At 31.8% G+C, this 19,082-nt stretch overlaps 1 protein-coding gene across 2 annotated transcripts in view; it reads right to left on the bottom strand.

The window, feature by feature from the left end:
• Positions 1 to 19,082, bottom strand: part of LOC6043622 (discoidin domain-containing receptor tyrosine kinase B) — a 473,878-nt gene that overhangs the window by 290,693 nt on the left and 164,103 nt on the right. For both annotated transcript variants that reach the window (XM_038257913.1, XM_038257914.1), the window contains exon 2: positions 14,134 to 14,502. In XM_038257913.1, the coding sequence (XP_038113841.1) occupies positions 14,134 to 14,251 (118 nt within the window). In that variant the 5' untranslated portion in view covers positions 14,252 to 14,502. The remainder of the gene's footprint in view (positions 1 to 14,133; positions 14,503 to 19,082) is intronic.

Below are 19,082 nucleotides of genomic sequence, written 5' to 3'. Positions count from 1 at the left end.
ACAGTGCCATCATGATTTCAGCAAGATGATTTTATTCCAATTTTTCTTCTTTCTTAAAAATCAACATCAATTTTTATACTGTTAATTATCGTGTTTTTATTCGGATTTCAATAAAAAATTTAAAAGAAAAATTAAGTTTTTCTAATTCATCAAACATTTTATACTAGAGGAAATGTGTGGAAAAGTTGTGTTGTGGAAAACGAGATGGAATTGTAATTCAAATGTTTTAATTTTTTTCATATTTCTCAATTTTACAGATATGTTTAAATTATTTGAAATTACAGAACAATATTTGTCAAATATTTTTTTTATTCGTTTCCGATTTTTTTTAAACCGCAAACGTGTGCAAAATTCAAAAATTTATATTGAAATTGCTAAATAAAATTATTTAGTAATTTTGGTAAACAGTTTTTGTACGTGATTAACATGTTATAACATAAAATGTTATAAAATAATTGAAATTTAGTGAGTTATTTAAGAATTTCATTTCAATTAATTTATGCAAGATAGTTTTTATTTTAATATTCTAAGAAAAACAACGATATGTTAAATTTGTTACAAAAATTATTGAAACGGTGTTTGATATATATTTTTAAATCATTGGAATCATCGAGATAGCTTCAAACTGAATTATTTACATTTGATCAAATGTTTAGTTATGTTTAAAAAATTAATGAATTTTTTTATATTGATGGAAAACATAAAAATAACAAATATACGAGGTTTTCATAAATATCTTACGAAATCAAATCAAATTTGTTAGAAAATAATTGAAATTGTTAAACACGTTTAAAAATAATTGAAAAAAAATAATTAGAAATAATTTCAATTGCCTGAAAATATTTCAAAATGTTTGAAATAAAAGATATATTCGGTTTCTCCATTGCAACTCAACGGAACAATATCAGAAACTTTTTGATGAGTAGAATTTGTGTCCACATATTTATGTTTTCGGATTATTTGTGAAATGAAAGGCGTAAGTAAAATGTGTAAACATCTCAAACAATCAAATTTAAATTAAACACATCTTAGAAATGCGAAAGTTTGGATAAAGATGTACGCAGATTTTTCTTCTGTATGATGATTATTTTATTTACAAATTGAAAAAATTACTTTCAGAAAATTAATTTAAACCGTAAACTGGTTGGATTTTGTTATGACAATTGCCTGCCAATTTATAGATAGAAAATTTGGAGTAACATCAAGTCACAAATAAGTATCAGATGTAACAAAAATCAATATGTTGACCAAATCAAACTTATTTACATATAATTGCAGGGTTTTCATTTTCACCCCAGTGTATGGTAATTAACACATTTTTTGCCAACTTATAATGTAAATTATTATAATTTGAGCATGATTTTTATGGTGGTTTTTATTTGATGACATAATCACAAAACATTTCTTCAGAAAGAAATAGATTGATGATTAATAGATAGATTAAGATTTGCAGATTTTTTTCTCCAAATTCTTATCAAATTTTGTCAAATTTATCAGTTTGTTGGGTTTTAGACTGTTTTGAATTTCATTTAGAAATTCAGTAATTTTTCTATTTCTTTTATGGTATGTTTTTGACCAAAATTTCCACTGTAATCACCCCCAAAACCCTTTTCCTTAACATTGCATGCAAATTCATCATTGGCCAGCAGAAAGTACGGAAACCATCAACACAGTAAATGCACACCTTAATCTAGCCAGCTTTCGTGCCAAAAATTCTAGCACAAAAAGGAAACTGAACCAGCGGAACCAGCAGATCAGCCCCACGTGTCCTGGGCAGCTCCTCCCCAGACGCTGACATGGAGCAAAAGTAATGAAAATTTCCGACACAACATTTCAATTCCTAAACTTGGTCCACTGTCCAAAGGTCGACTGGCTGGCTGGCTGAATCCCCATGGGTTTTTAGTTTTTCATGAACCTTTACGAGTGTACGATAAGTTCATTGCGGGGGGGCAGGTCACTGAAATATGCAAATATACACAACTATTTCTGCGAAACTATGACCATTCTCGAGAGAGAGAGAGAGAGAGAGCGACACACACACATAACTGACCACGATGACGATGAGCTGGGACTTGGGCTGAAGAATGGAGCCAAATTAATCTGTTGCTGGCCTCCTCCGAGCTCATCTTCTTCTGCACCAGAATTCATTCCATCGTGCTGAGGCCCAGGCACAAATTCTCCAAAGTTATAAAACCGTAAATTGGTCGTAAAGAAAATTGAATCGACTGTCTGTCTGGTCCAGGCCACGATGTTGGAGTTTGGGATGTTGATGCTTGGATCTTTGCTGGCTGTTTTTTTTTCTGATGGTGCAGGACGATGGCAAATTTGCAACTTTGCTTTGGCCGGATTTGAAGGTACACGTGTTGGTTGGTGCTGCAGCAAAAGGGAAAAGTTGTGCCAGGGCGAAAATGGAGTGCTGAAACGAGCCACAAATCAACAGAACTTTGTTGTATGTTTGGGAAATTCGATGGGTGGAGGTAACAGCATTGGAAGGAAAACTTTGAGCCGAAAGAACATTTGGGGGCAATAAGCCGAAATTGGGAATGTAAACTGCAAAGAAGGTAATGGTGGTATTTTCATTCGATTGTAAAAGACAAACACAATAGATGCTTTAATGACTTTGCATGTAACTGTTTTGGAAATGTAGCAGTTTGGACTCGATTCCCTGGTTCGTTAAAATTTCCGATAGAAAATTTCTTCAAAAATAACAAATTAGTCAAATATGTAGGTGATTCAGTGCACCTCCGCACGGAATGATTTTTTATTGTTGTAAATTTATCTCGATTTTCATGTTTTGATCCTTGAAACGCCTACTGTTTTAACTGAAAAATTTTCAGAATGTTTGCCAAACTTTGAAACTAAAATTACTCAAAATAGCAAATACTGTATTTGCTTTTTTGAGTAATTTTAGTTTTGAACATTTTTCAGTTAAAACTTTTTTAAAAAAGTTTTCAGTTGTTAATCACAGTAGACGGTTTTGCACGCCTCGGTTTTGCACTTCCTCGGTTTTGATTCGTTCAGCTTCCTCGGTTAAACACGGCCCAGTGCTTAAGGGGTTACATACATGTAGAAAATCTCAAAATTTCATATTACAGAAAATTATTAAATCCACTTAAAAGATGATTTTCAAACACTCCTGGAAGTTTCATAAAGATATTTCATAATTTAAGTGAGTTATAGACAATTTAAGCTCAAAATTTTGCCATGCGCAAAGCGAACTGTCAAACTTTGTGAGCGTTTTTCTCTGAACGCCAAGTTAATTTACGGGTGCTTCGATATGGGATGGACCAAATTGGCTGAAATTTTGGTTGAAGACTCCCAAGACGTATCCCGTGTGCATGACGAAGCCCGATTTTTAAATTTTGCATTTTTTAAAAATACAAAAATCAAAAACTGGCGATATTTTATATGAAAAACTTTAATGAATATTTTTATCTTTTTTTTAAATAAAACTTTTAAAAAATCGGCCTTCGTCGGGACCTTCGCAGACGGGACCGATTTAATGAGGCTTCAACAAAATTTTGAGCCGATTTGGTCAAAGCAGTGTTGAGATATCGTGGCACCCTTTTTTTGAAACTGCTAACTTCAAATAGCTATATCTCGGCAAGGATACAACCAAATGTCTTCAAATTTGTTTTGTTGATTGATGAAAATGTATATTTTAATGTCCTGAAAACAGATTTATAAAAAAAAATAAAGTGTGTGCTCATAACAACCTCTGACATTTTTGGCGATTTACATGTATGTAACCCCTTAACTGAAGCACAGAGCTTATGGGATTTTGGCGATATGGGAGATATTGGCTATACTCGTATGAAGAATCATACTAACAACAAAAATTATAGTGTTCTGGAATCGGGATGATGTCAGCTATCGACTGCACTTATAATTACATGAAAATTTTCAAAAAATACGTATTTTTCCTGTATTTTGAAAATGCAATGTTTTTTCGAAAAAGCATTCAAAATTATTGTTATTGCAATATATGTGTATTAAATGATAAGGATTTTTTTTTTAATTTCTAATGATTTTTTTTAAATACTAAAAAATTTCACAAAAGTATTTTTGAAAAAAAAACTCGAAATTTTTGTTTTTACAATAAGGGTATCAAACGATTGGAATTCAACATTCATTTCGAAAGTCATCAAAAAATTTTTTGAAAATACTCTAATTTTTCACATCACTACGTTTTTTTGAAAAAAATACTCAAAATTTATGTTTTCCCAATATGGGTATCAAATAATAGGATTTTTTTAAACAATTCGAATGTAATAACAACATTTTTTTTAATATTAAAAAAAATTCACAAAACCACGTACTTTTGAAAAAAATACGCAAAGTTTCAGGTTTTTTTTTCAATTTGGGTATCAAATAATTGGGATTCTTTCAAGTATTTCGAATATCGAATATCATTTTTATGAAAATACTACATATTTTCGAGAAAAATACTCTAAATTTCTGTTTTTAACAATATAGATATCTAACGATCGGGTTTTTTCATACATTTCGAAAAGTGTAAAACTTTTTTTTTCATGCTTATTATACACGTTTTTTTTTTCAAAATATTACAATTTTTCACAAAACTATTATTTCGATTATCAAACATATATTTTTTTGAAAATACTACAAAAACAAAACTACATATTTTCGAGAAAAAACACTCTAAATTTCAGTTTTTTACAATTTAGATATCAAATGATCGGATTTTTTTTCAAACATTTCGAATGTAAAAACATCCTTTTTTTGAAAATACTCAAAATTTTAACAGAACTTCGTATTTTTCCAAAAATACTCAAAATTTAAAAGTTTCAAAATTTATTACATTGGAAATGTTCGAAAAAAATCCAAACATTTGTTACCTTACTGAAATTTTGAGTGTTTTTTTTTCGAAAATACGTAGATTTATGAAAGTTTTGAGTATTTTCAAAAAAGGTTGTTATTACATTCAAAATTTACGAAAAGATACCGATTATTTGATACTCATATTGTGAAAAACTGAAATTTTGAGTTTTTTTTCGAAAATACGTAGTTTTGTGATAATTTGAGTATTTTCAAAAAATGTTGTTATTACATTCCAAATGTTTGAAAAAGTCCCGATCATTGCAAAAAACTGCAACAGTATTTTTTCGAAAATACGTAGTTTTGTAAAAATGTTCAGTATTTAAAAAAATATATTTTTTGTATTTTTTAATCCAGCTGAAACTTTGTTGGTGTCTTTGTTTTGCCCAAAGATTCCATTTGGCATAATTATTTGGTCTATAACAAATTCCTTACAAATTTGGCAAAAATTATAAATGAAAATTCAAAAATCTGTATCAATCAAGACACAAAATTTGGATTTGGACTAGACTGAAAAAAAAATTATGCACGTTAAAAAAAGCCTGATTTTTAATTTCACTTTTTGTCACTAAAACTTGGTTTGCAAAAAAACAATATTTTTAATTTTTCAATTCTATATTTCAAGCATAACAATGTAAATGGGCCAATGTCGAAGCATAAATAAAGAGTCTATCCTGCTCATGTCAGTTGATGTTTATATTAGGAACGAGCAGGATAGACTATTTGTTTACCCTTCAGCTTCGGCCCTATTGCAATGTTTAGCTAGGTTTTTCTTATTCAGTGTAGTCCTTGTAAATGCCTACAACTTTGCTGATGACGTTAAATCAATCATTTTTTTTTAAGATACAGATCTTTCAATTTAAAGACCGATTTCGTAGAGAATTGCTTGTTTCAAAAATTCTTGTTTTTTTATTCACTATGATTTCCAATTCATGCCATTTTCAACACAACACCCAAATCATGAATGCAATTTTCAGGATTATTTTTAAATCCTTCATGGTTTCGTCATCTAACAATTTAATCGTGCATCTAATTATTTAAATTATAATTCAATTTTGAAAATTGTTTAGGCCACAGAAAAGATGATTGTTAACTGCAAATTTAAACAAGTTTGTTTTTATAATGTATGATGCAAAATTGAAAACTACTTATAAGATTTTTTTGTTCAAATTCTCTTTAAAGTCAAACCATTAATTAAAATGTCCACTTCATGTTAGAATTTGCCTCATAAAGGATTAAATTTCAACTCATTACAAGAAAATTACGTTAAAATCACTTCCCTTTCTTCTCATCACAACAGCCCCGCGTGTCTCTGACACTTTAATCACATTTTGATCAAAGGACAACCGGACCAGCTGACCAGATTTTGACCCAGCTGGCAGCGTTTCCGGCCACCTCCGGCGCTCGTTCTCACCGTAATTAGCTCCCTCCAAAACAACAACGAGCTGCCACCAATTCTCACGTTTCGCCCAGTTTCAATAAAATTATATCTCCCCGGTCAGAGTGTATGCAAATAAGGGACCCCAAAACAATTACGTATGCAAATTACGGTTTCATTGTGTCGCACTCTGCGTTGTATATCCGACGATAATCTGCAACTCCTTTTTTTTTTGGTTTCTGCTCTCCCCGGTTTAACCCTGGAGGTCGTCTCTCTTCAGCGACTGTAAAGTGTTGAAATTGGCGGCTGTTGGTCTCTTGGGCATACGAAGGGCGATTAATCTTGCCGGCATCATTGGCCAAAATGTGGTAGGCAACCCTATAATTACAACCATGATTCCTCGAATAAATCAATCATGGTGCGCGAATTGCGAACTCCCAGAGCACCACTCATTTGCATAATGACGATGAAAACAGATTAATCAAACGTTTCGCCACCTGCGAGTCAATTACCGAAGATCCATGTGTGACCACTTTGGAACAGCTGTTCGACATTTGGCAACACTGCCTCCTTGTTGTTCTGATTTTAATTTTTTTTTTTTATTAAATTACATGTTACACTGAATCAAATCAAAAAGCCAATTTCAGTAAATGCTCCCAGTAATTATTTTTTCTCATCAAAATTTAATCAGAGCTATCATCAGCCCAGAACACACTCCCCTTTAATCTTAACTTTAAAGGGGCATTTCGCTCGTTCCCATCCCCCTCCTCGAAAATCCACGCTGAATTGCTCATCTGTTTAACTTTAAATTGGGCGCTTGTTTATTTGGTCCTTCCTCCGAAAAACCAAAAAAAAAACACACACACAAAATCAACCAACGATCCGAACCGGGGGTACCCTTATTCTCGCGCCCATTAAATGTTATCTGCTCGTCCCAGGTCCAACTTTTTTTTTTGCTGTTGTTGCCCTTCTCTCATTTTAAGAAGAAACCCCCAAAACAACATTCGCGCAGCTCTTATTTCGATGTTTCACGCTAAATTTGGGTCCAGCGATTCGCCGAAGTTTTCTTTTTTTAATCCCCGAACCAAACAAACCCACAAGCACGGTCATCAATTTTAACCCCCCGAAGTCATCGAGTCTTTTTTTTTTTTGTTGTGCCACCACACTATTTGGGCATGGTTTTTGGCAGTTTTATGCCACCAGTTACTTGCGCGCGAAAGAGATCCTAAACGACGATTGGTGGCAAACATAAAAATTAAAGACCCCAAACGTTCACAGCTTTTGAGAAGTTTTTTTCTTGGTTGTTCTTAGTTTGCTGCTTTTTGGAACGGTGTGATTTGACTTGGATGGAAGTTTTTCATTGGTTAGAATAAGTTCACTTTTTTCAACAAAATTAAATGAAAAAAATAGCATAGTTCATAGCATCGTAGCTTGGAAGGCACGCCAACTTGAAGCAAATAAAATTGAACTTTTAAGAAAATAAAATGAGAAAAAATCTACCAACTACCAACTTGTCACCTGGAAAATTTGATTACCAAATTTTAATGGAAAAAGAAGTCGAATTGGCTGCAAACAATTGGGAATGCATTTTCCAGCATTAAACAAACATATTTTGCATGTTTGGATTCGATTTTACATGAATTTCCACAGTCCACTGATTTTTTCTTCGCAAAAAAAATCCTTAGTACTTAGATATTTTGAAAACAAATAATTGCAAAACAACTGGGCAGGTGAAAAATGGATTTAAAAAAAAAACTTTTCCAATTCAAATGTTAATACCATGGCTTTAAATTTATTTTATCATATTTTTATAACTTTTTTGCCGTCCTCTCAACTAAGGGGTCGTGCATAAACCACGTGGTCTCCTTAGGGGGGGGAGGGGGTCCAAAATCCGACCGAAAAAAACCATGAAAAGCCATGGGGGGGAGGGGGTCGACGGCTGACCACGTGGCCTTTAAAAAAAATCTTTTCTTAAAAAAAAAAACAAAAAAAATACGCGCTTTAAATTTACTAATATGCATACGTTTTTTGTTTCACTTCAAAACCATATAATTATTGTGTTTAAAATTATTACTTTTATTTCAATGTCATAATATTTTCCAATTCAATATTGAATTATATATTTCGGCAGATTCATATCAATACTTTGAGCCTGTAATTGAATGTACACTTTTTAATACTCATGTAACTACGTTTTGCAAAAGTTTAAAAGCTGTTAAAAAATAAAATGACAGTATCCAAAGTTAAAATACCCTAAGAAATGCGTACCAAAATGCAAACACAATTTCATTTTTTTGTTGATGGTATCAAGTAGCTAAAAATGTGCTTGCAAATTTGCATTGAAAGTAGATGTAGTCTTCGATAGTTCTATTTTGGAACAACTAAAAAAATAAATATTGCTGACAATTTTATAAGATTTTCGTAACAAGGCAAAAAACTAAATATGTATTATAAATGAAGTGTCTAAAAATGATTTTATGCGAAATTTTTTTTTCAAAATCTCAGATCTTAGCTAATTATCGTAGCTGGTCCTATAAGTGATCGAAGAATCTTAATCGAAAGATTTCCTTTTGACACTTAAAACAAACTCAAGATATCTTGTATCTCCTCTCTCATGCAATATTTTTTAAGTACAAAGAAACTTAAAACCCCAATTTCAGGATTATCGCGCAAAATTTCAGTTTCACTACCTCATTTGCAAGTGAAACGTCTAACATTAAAAAAAAAACCAGTAACGAAAAAACGAACGATACATACTTTAAGATTCACCAAAAAATTGATGAACATTTTGGTCTAAAAAATATTCCTTAATAACATCTCATAAAATACAATAACATTTCATAAAATACACGATTACTATCCATCGCAGGGATGCCAGATACACAGATTTGTCTGTGTTTCACAGACTTTTTAGCTTGTGTCAGACATTTTTTGAGGTGCACAGACTTTTAAAAAACTTCATTAAATTAATATTTTGTAATCTTTTTTGTCGAAACTTATTTCGTTAGACTTCAAATGCTTAAAAACGCAATTTTTTATGGATTTCAATGACCGTGAGTTGATATATTTGAATTTTAGACAAATGCACAGACATACACAGACTTTTTTACAGACATTTTAAAAAACCAAGTGGCATCCCTGATCCATCGTCAAAGTTGTAGGTATTTTTTTTTGTTTTTTTTTTTTATGTTAATAGGGACCATCTCTTGAACCAAAGAGAAACATGGGCAAACATTTTAGATTTTTAGAGAAAAAAAACAAGCTTCAAGCAAACATTGTTTTTGTTTCTCAATTAATTTAAAGATTAAAAAAATAGGGGCCTTTCCTGAAAATATTAGTTTTTCTTTAAGCTGAGAAAATATACTATACCCTCAACTTCATATTTGAGATAAAACCACTCAAATATATAGACACATTAAAATAATAACTTAAAAGATTTAAAGAGTCACTTAATTTTCAAATGCCGATATAAATTTGTGAAATAAATTTCAATTCAATGCTTGACGGCATAAATAAATAACATAAATAAAATTCATTAAAAAATATGGAACGGTACTTTCAACTCGCTTGAAAAATTATCTTATTTATTATTTTTTTGTATTTATTTTGAGGTAATATCTCCAACCAAAAGTTGGATCAAAAATCTTAAATCGTAGATAATTGCATATTTAAACAACTGAAAAAAAAGTGAAATAAATTCCAAATTTTAGTTCAATCTTTTTTAAATTTATCAAAACACGTAGTCGATAGCAAAATCAATTTAAAGTAAGAGGAAGACTTAAACAATTTGGATTCCATGACTAAAATAATGATTTCTAGCGCGTTGTCTACAACTTTTCCAAAGACACGAAATCGATTTTCGAGCAATTCTATACAAAATCGGTCTTTATTCTTAAATTTTAATTTTTTGATTTTTTTAATCCGTCTGAAACCTTTTTTGGTGCCCAAGCCATTTTGCATCATTAGTTTGTCCATATAGTTTTCCATACAAATTTGGCAGCAATGAAAATTAAAAAATCTGTATCTTTTGAAGAAATTTTTGGTCGATTTGGTGTCTTCGGCAAAGTTATAGTTATGGATAAGGACTACACTGAAAAAAATGATAAATGGTAATTTACTTTGCTGATTTTTAATTTCACTTTTTGTCACTAAAACATGATTTGCAAAAAAAAAAACACTATTTTTATTTTTTTTTAATTTTGCCAACTTTTCAGAAATTTTCAGAACGGGCAAAAAATCGTTGTTTGAGTTATGAATTTTTGAACCAATACTGATTAAAAAAATCGAAATATTGACCGCAACTTAATTTCAATTTTATTTTTCGATGTAAAATCAAATTTGCAATCTAAAAGTACCTTAGTGAAATTTTCATAAAGTGCACCGTTTTCAAGTTATAGCTATTTTTAGGTAACTTTTTTAAAAAAAATAGTTGCAGTTATTAATTTAAAAAAATTCGTTCCCAAGAGTGCCTAATTTTGAAAAAAAAAAATTTTTATATGCTGAGAAAATTCTTTGTTGCTTTGTTTCTCAGATATTGCCATGCAAAGATTTTAAAACAGAAAAATGGATGTTTACTACCCAAACAACCCATAATTTTCTTATGTCGATATCTCAGCAACTAATGGTGCGATTTTCAATGTTTATAAATAAAACTTTGTGGGTCTCGTGGCGCAGGGGTAGCGGCTTCGGCTGCCGATCCCGATGATGCTATGAGACGCGGGTTCGATTCCCGCCTTATCCACTGAGCTTCTATCGGATGGTGAAGTAAAACGTCGGTCCCGGTTTCTCCTGTCTCGTCAGAGGCGCTGGAGCAGAAATCCCACGTTAGAGGAAGGCCATGCCCCGGGGGGCGTAGTGCCAATAGTTTCGTTTAAATAAAACTTTCGTGAAATTTTCCAATTTTTTCGAAATCAATATTTTCAAAAAAAAATAAGACTAACATTTCAAAAGGTCGTAATATTGAATGTTTGTCCCTGTCTCTGATTCTTGTATGGAGAAAAAAATTAAACAGCTCGACTTTTTTTGAACACACTGAATCATTGGAATCAATCATGCTTAATTAAAAAGAAAAGTTGCTTTAGTTTGGATTTTTATGAATGTTTGGAATAAAATAAATATTAACTAGGAGCTTTCTTAACTAGATATTTTCTTTAAAATAAAATGAAAATATTTTTTTCCTGAAACAAAACTTTTCTATTTAATTAATTTCAATTTTAAGAAAATATTTTTAAGCGCATTTAAATTAAATCATGAATGCTGTTTATAAATCAAAATAGCTTTAATTCTTAAAGCATATTTATTCTGGATGCAATTAATTGCACTGCAATTCCATAATTTTGAATACATATGTTTTACTAAGTTGCTTGTTTTGTTGAGAGTATTTTTTACTTTCTGTACCATTTCAACAAATTGTTATACTGTTATTATTTACCTTAAACTTTGTGATATCATACTTTTTTCACACTTTTAAGTGAATTTCTGTTTTTTTATATATAATTAAATTGGTTTTAATGGTGTTACAGCACCTACACAAATTAAAATGTTTTCTGTTTGACCCAATGTCACTCCCTCTAAAGGGTGAGTTTGAGTTAATTTTAAAACGATTGGCATTTATGAACGGTGTGATTATACTAGCCATTTTCTGGGAAAATGTTGGTAAATTCAGGAGCATTCCCCAACAATATTTATTTCGATATTTTGAAATGTTTTTATTGCGTTAAAAAATAACAACAGTAATATCGTTTTTTGACCAAAAGTCACCACCACTGACGGTACATCATTTGTGGATAAACATTTTTGAAATCTATACTTATTTTGTTTTTTTTTTAAAGATTTTTCACCTGGGAGGAAAAAGCCACGTGGTCATATAGGGGGTTGGCGAGAAACCACGAAAACCATGAGGGGGAGGGGGGGTCAAAAATTCTCCAAAAAAAGGCCACGTGGTTTATGCACGACCCCTAAGCTCAGATTTTACACACACAAAAATTTGGAATATTACATTTATTGGAAGCGCTAATTTGACGTAATATTTGTTAATGTAAATGAGAGTTTGATGTAGAATTAAATTAAATCTAAAAAAGCATAACATTAAACCTAATATTACATTAAATTTGATGTACATAACTGGGGCGTGTTTGTAGACGTAATATTACATCAGATAAAACAGAATATTTCGCACTTTTTTCGTTCCACGTTTTGTGTTGCGCAAAAAAGTGACAGCCTTGTTGAAATTCATGGAAGTATCTGGGACTGGAGATTTTCTCCTCAATTATTGCCGATATTTGGTCGAACCTTGCATTGAACGACCAACAGGGATATTTACAAGCAGTAAGTAAAGGTAAATATACTACATTTCTGTAAAAATCGGATCGATTAAACATCAACCAACTCAGGTTCTCATAACAGGTGGTGCTTTGTTTACTTTCTTTCAGGCATTTGCCAGAAAACTAGTGGACCAGGAACCAAGTTCTGGACGTCGTGGTTCTCCAGCTTTCGAAGCGAACTATCCGGTGAAAAGAATTAATGTCTCGAAAAGTAAAAGATTCAGTGAAAAGTGTGAGGTGTGGTGAAGCTGCTAAGTTTGAAGTAGATTCCCATGAACGGCGGGTTCCTTTCAGCAGGGTGACCAAGAATATCTGATGAATGGACGCAATAAAAATACAAAGAGATTTCAAACAAATAAGGAAAAAAGTATCATGGTTGTGAATGAACAAAATGTGTATTCAATTATAATGAGGTCAAATACAAAAATCCGTTCTCCTTGAGCTAAACATACGTTTATTCGTCTAATAAGAAACTGACATTTCCAATAAGAATGTTTTCCCACCAATTAGATTAGATTAGCATTATATGTAATTTTACATTGCATCAACAGTAGGGTGCCCAGAATATGGGACTTTTTCTCAAAACCTCGCTCCACAAGCTGTATATTGTGTCTTGAGCTATTTTAGGACTCGGGACCAAATATGAGCAAAATCGGTCAACATTTACCCATTGATACTCGAAAGTGAAGTTTGTATGCGAAAAATTGAAAAATATGTATGGAAAACTCAATTTTCTTACGGTTTGGTCTACACGGTGCGTTACTTTCATCCAAATATTCCTAAAAGTGAGATTATTATTGGAAATTTAATGCTTTACAACTTTCTAGAACATACCAAAGCTGTGAAACTTGATCCTGAAAAGTTATAAGCGATTTAAAAATGTAATTTTTGTATGAAATTTTTTTTTCATCAGCTTTTTGCTTGGGTATCAATGGGTCAATCTTAACCAATTTCGCTCAAATTTTTTTTCTGGTCACCCTAATCAACAGGCTATCAAAACTGTCTAATATTGTCAATTTGATCTAATCTGGTCTTATCTTACACAGGTGCAGCCAGTCCGATAAAAACGCACCGATTCATGGTATTGTGTAGGATCATTTAATCATTTTAGTTATTTCATATGATTGTACAATATTTTGTCAATTTGAAACACAAAATTTTCAAATGCAGAGGTTTTTAAATAATTAAGGTAGATTATATTAATGAAAACCATATCAAATTTCAACCATAATGAAAAAATATTCAAAGTTATACTGTAAACTGTGTAACTGTGTAAATATTCAAAGTTTACTGATTTTAATATTTTGCCTCTTAAGGGCTTAAACAAAATTAAAGTTCTAATATTGCAAAATGCTTAAGACATGATTACAGTAATGCTTTTGCTTTTAATTTTCAAACTATCAAAGAGTTCATTAAATATTTATCCTCTCTGAGTCTCAAATAATTCGACAATAAACATTATCAATTGCATTCTAAATAGTTAAAAAATATAAGTATTTTTCTTTAACAAAGAATCCTTATAAATTCGGCCGATTAAATACTTTCTTCATACATAGTTATTTAGAAAAAAAATCAATTTTGCCTCAAACTTACCCAATTCTATCGCGTCGGCGTGCAGGAACGTCCCAAGGAAGATGCCCATCACCAGCGCGAACTTGACCGACCAAGTGACGGCCCTGGTGAGCTCTTCCGACGATCGTGTTACGGCCATTTTTGACTTATTTCTTTTCACTATTTAAGCTAACTGCAGATGATTGCTTTTAAGCCTTTTTTGTTGACTTGCTTATTTTTTGACGAAATTTTCGCTCGATATGTGTGCGTGCGTGCGTATTACAATGACTTGGGGTGACTTTGACTGCCGTTGCTACTGCTGCGTCCGTTACAGTTCTCCAACATCGTCACCGGCGTCTTCATTGCCAGTTCGATCCGATTTGGGGTGGGAAGGTGGGCAAAACACGTGGCCTGTGAAAAAGAAGAGAGAGAAACAAAAACAAGAATGAAAACTAATTCGTGCCATGTGCTGCAACAGCAGGGGAAAAAAACTAATCGAGAATGGCGCATTTCGCGGAAAAAACGGCTTCGATTTAGTGCAGGCTCATTACGCGGACTATATTTAGCCAAAACAAAACGGAGAATCGTCATGCGGATTTTTCGCTTCGGGCGGGATGACTCAGGCAGGGCCAGCCGGGCTGGCGGCGATACAATTAATACTAATTGAAAACAGACTGTTTTTACAAGAGAGGGAGTTTAAAACGGGCCGCACGACATTTGTTCCAGCTCTGGTTTGAATTAATTTCGAGAGAGCGATGCTGACTAGCTTACACTTTGTTCCATTTTGAGCATGCCAATCTTAATTTTCGACAATCAAAGGCAAAGTCAGCCGTGAAGTAAAGTTCAAGGTCTCTTCTGTTCTTACTTTTCAGCTGAAACGTATTATCTTACGTGAATGATGCAGCTCACTTTCCGGGGCAATGATACCGTTACAAATTTCCCATCCCCATCTCGGCAAAAACCTAAGACCAAAGTTCTCCGTATTTAATTACATCGAATAAGTGATATCATAAATTTTAATTAAATTCATCTTTACGACACCCGAAAAGCGGAGCAGAGCAGCAGTGTTTGTGTGTCAGGTTTCGAACTTTTGCCCTTGCTCGAGATAATCTGAATCAGAAGTGTGGCGTGAAGAGTGTGAGAGGATTGCAAACATTATCGCTGGATGATACTCTGCTGGATGCAGTTTGGTGCATTTCCCGCTGAATTTCTGGAGCGGTTGAGGGACAGTCAAGCCACATGGTATTTGTTTTTTATATAATTAATTCATTTTTGATGCAATAAATTTGACATTTTGTGGTAAGTGCAAAACAAAAAATAATGATACTTTTGTTCAAAACACATCCCTAACAAAATGTCACAAACAAAATCGGATACAAAAAATATCATTTTAACAAGATTTTCAATTAAAAAAAGAAATATTTGAACTATTTGACTGATGTTTCGAAGCAGAATCAAACATAAAATTTATATTAAAAGCATATAAATATCGAATAATGAGTCATCAAATTAAAATTCATGAAAGATACTTGAGATTTTCATATAATCAGATTTATTTTAATATTGAGAGCCTTCCTACTCAGAGCTGAAGGGAAGTGGGAAAATATTTTCAATCATTCTATTACAAATTCAAGATTTCAAAATAACGGATAGAAATCCGGTCCGCAATACCGAAACCAAATTGTGTTGAAATCGAGAACATCGTTTGTTTTCGATTTTGTTTCATATGTTTTCAAAAACGACAACATTTTCATCACTTTCGAAACATTTTGTTTTCGAAAACGTTCCTCGATTTCCTCAAAGTTTTTTCAAGCGTAACAACTGTCAAACGCAACCCAATTCCACACGGACGACTGTGAGTGCGACAGTTTGTTTATGTTTGTTTTTTCGAGTGCTGGCCAAAAACTTGGTGCGCGTTGGAACCGGTGGCGAAAGTACCTGCCCTGCCCTCCAGAGATTGTTCCGTCGACACTGAAGCCTGCTGTTCCGGCGATTCCGGAGGGCCCCGGGGCGATCGCGATGACCGCAAGGAAGGCTCATGCAAGGACCGACCGACCGAACGCAGCTGGCCGGTGTATCGGACAAGAAGGGAAATGTCGGTGCTGAAGCTAGCGGCGTTGAGTTTAGCGGAGCCCGGCCCGTAGGTAGGTTACTCTTAAGCCAAAGTGGACACGGACAGCGGAATCGAAAGAGGACGGATTCGGGCTTCGCACCACGAGTAGCGTCCAATGCCATCAAATCGTGCTTCCAAAAGTGTAGTAAGTTTGCGACGCTACCTCTTCCAGATGGCAGATCGCGCAGATCTGCTTACACAGAACCACGCTGACCCGCCGAATTCATCACGAGGCGAGACGTTCCACGAAGCTGCGCCTCCTCCTCAAACTCACCCACCACCGGAAACCGAGGATGATGTGGTTGTGCAGCGGGAGGAAATCATCAACGAGCGAATAGGCTGGCTAATAATCTGATTTAGATACGTCCCTGAGAAGCTAGGTAAAATTTGAATGAAAAAAATCTCCCAAAATTCGTAATCGATCGATCTAATCGACCTTCATTCGCCACAGGCTCCGACACCGACCTCTTCCACCAGAATTGAACCACGACGACGGGCCGGGCGGCCAACATCATCCGCGTACCAGTCTGGGTTGTTGGACAATAAGGCGCATCTACCGAACTCGAGCTCCGTCGGCATCCTGGAAGCGATCTCGGTCAAGCTCTTCGGTCGTGCGGAAGGCGCTGAAAACCCACACTCACTTTGTTACACTCTACCACCACAAAACACTTCTAAATTTCTTTAATTCTATTCTAATTCTATTCTAATTTCTAATATTCTATAATCACAAATTCCTAAAATTCTCTAAACCTAAATATCGGAAATTCTTAATTATAAGATTCTTAAATTCTATAATTTCAATATTCTTAAATCCTTAAAACCCTAAATGGTTAAATTCTAAAATTTTAAAATTCAAAGATACTAAAATTCTAAAATACTTAAATTCTTTTTTTTTTTTAATTCTAAATTCCTAAGTTCTAGAAATTTCAAAATTCTTAAATCATAACATTAAATTGTAAAATTCTGAAATCCATGAATAATTAAATTCTGAAATTCTAAAATCATAAAATACTACAATTCTTAAATTCTCAATTTCTAAAATTCAAAAAAAAATAATTCTAAAATTCAAGAATTCTAAAATATTAAAATTCTAAAATTCTAAAATTCTAAAATTCTAAGATTCTAAAATTCTAAAATTCTAAAATTCTAAAATTCTAAAATTCTAAAATTCTAAAATTCTAAAATTCTAAAATTCTAAAATTCTAAAATTCTAAAATTCTAAAATTCTAAAATTCTAAAATTCTAAAATTCTAAAATTCTAAAATTCTAAAATTCTAAAATTCTAAAATTCTAAAATTCTAAATTTAAAATTCTAAAATTCTAAAATTTAAAATTCTAAAGTTCTAAAATTCTAAAATTCTAAAATTCTAAAATTTAAAATTTAAAATTCTAAAATTCTAAAATTCTAAAATTCTAAAATTCTAAAATTCTAAAATTTAAAATTCTAAAATTCTAAAATCTAAAATTCTAAAATTCTAAAATTCTAAAATTCTAAAATTCTAAAATTCTAAAATTCTAAAATTCTAAAATTCTAAAATTCTAAAATTCTAAAATTCTAAAATTCTAAAATTCTAAAATTCTAAAATTCTAAAATTCTAAAATTCTAAAATTCTAAAATTTAAAATTCTAAAATTCTAAAATTTAAAATTTAAAATTTAAAATTCTAAAATTCTAAAATTCTAAAATTCTAAAATTCTAAAATTCTAAAATTCTAAAATTCTAAAATTCTTAAATTCTTAAATTCTTAAATTCTAAAATTCTAAAATTCTAAAATTCTAAAATTCGAAAATTCGAAAATTCGAAAATTCGAAAATTCGAAAATTCGAAAATTCGAAAATTCGAAAATTCGAAAATTCAAAAATTCGAAAATTGAAAAATTCAAAAATTCAAAAAATTAAAAATTTAAAAATTGTAAAATTTAAAAATTCCTATTTTCTTAAATTCCTAAATTCTCAAATTCCTAAATTCCTGAATTCTTAAATTCCTAAATTACTAAATTCCTAAATTCCTAAATTCCTAAATTCCTAAATTCCTAAATTCCTAAATTCCTAAATTCCTAAATTCCTAAATTCCTAAATTCCTAAATTCCTAAATTCCTAAATTCCTAAATTCCTAAATTCCTAAATTCCTAAATTCCTAAATTCCTAAATTCCTAAATTCCTGAATTCTTAAATTCCTAAATTACTAAATTCCTAAATTCCTAATCTCCCAAATTCCTAAATTCCCAAATTCCTCAATTCCTAAATTCCTTGATTCCTTAATTCTCAAATTAATAAATTTCTTAATTCATAAATTCCCAAGTTCTCAAATTCCCATATTCTTAAATTCCCGAATTCCCAAATTCTTAAATTCCCAAATTTCCAAATTCTTAAATTCCAAATTTTCTAATTCCCAAATTCCTTAATTCCAAAATTCCTAAATTCCCAAATTCCCAAATTTATTAATTCCCAAATTCCCAAATTCCTTAATTCCCAAATTCTTAAATTCCCAAATTCTTAAATTCCCAAATTCCTAAATGCCCAAATCCTTAAATTTCCAAATCGCTGGTTCTTAAATTCCAAAATTCTTAAATTCCCAAATTCTCAAATTCCCAAAATCCCAAATTCCCAAATTCTTAAATTCCCAATTTCCCAAATTCCCATATTCTTAAATTCCCAAATTTCCAAATTCCGTAATTCTCAAATTCCCAAAATTCCCAAATTCTTAAATTCCCACATTCCCACATTCCCAAATTAACAAGGTCACTAATTCCAACATTCCCAAATTAACAAATTCCCAAATTCTCAAATCCCCAAATTCTTCAATTCCCAAATTCCTAATTTCTTATATTCCTAAATTCTCAAATTCCTTAATTCTTCAATTCCCAAATTCTTTAATT

The sequence above is a fragment of the Culex quinquefasciatus genome, chromosome 2, assembly GCF_015732765.1.
Source record: "Culex quinquefasciatus strain JHB chromosome 2, VPISU_Cqui_1.0_pri_paternal, whole genome shotgun sequence".
In the NCBI taxonomy this organism is placed as follows: Eukaryota; Metazoa; Arthropoda; class Insecta; order Diptera; family Culicidae; genus Culex; species Culex quinquefasciatus.
This window is presented reverse-complemented; position numbering and strand designations above follow the sequence as displayed.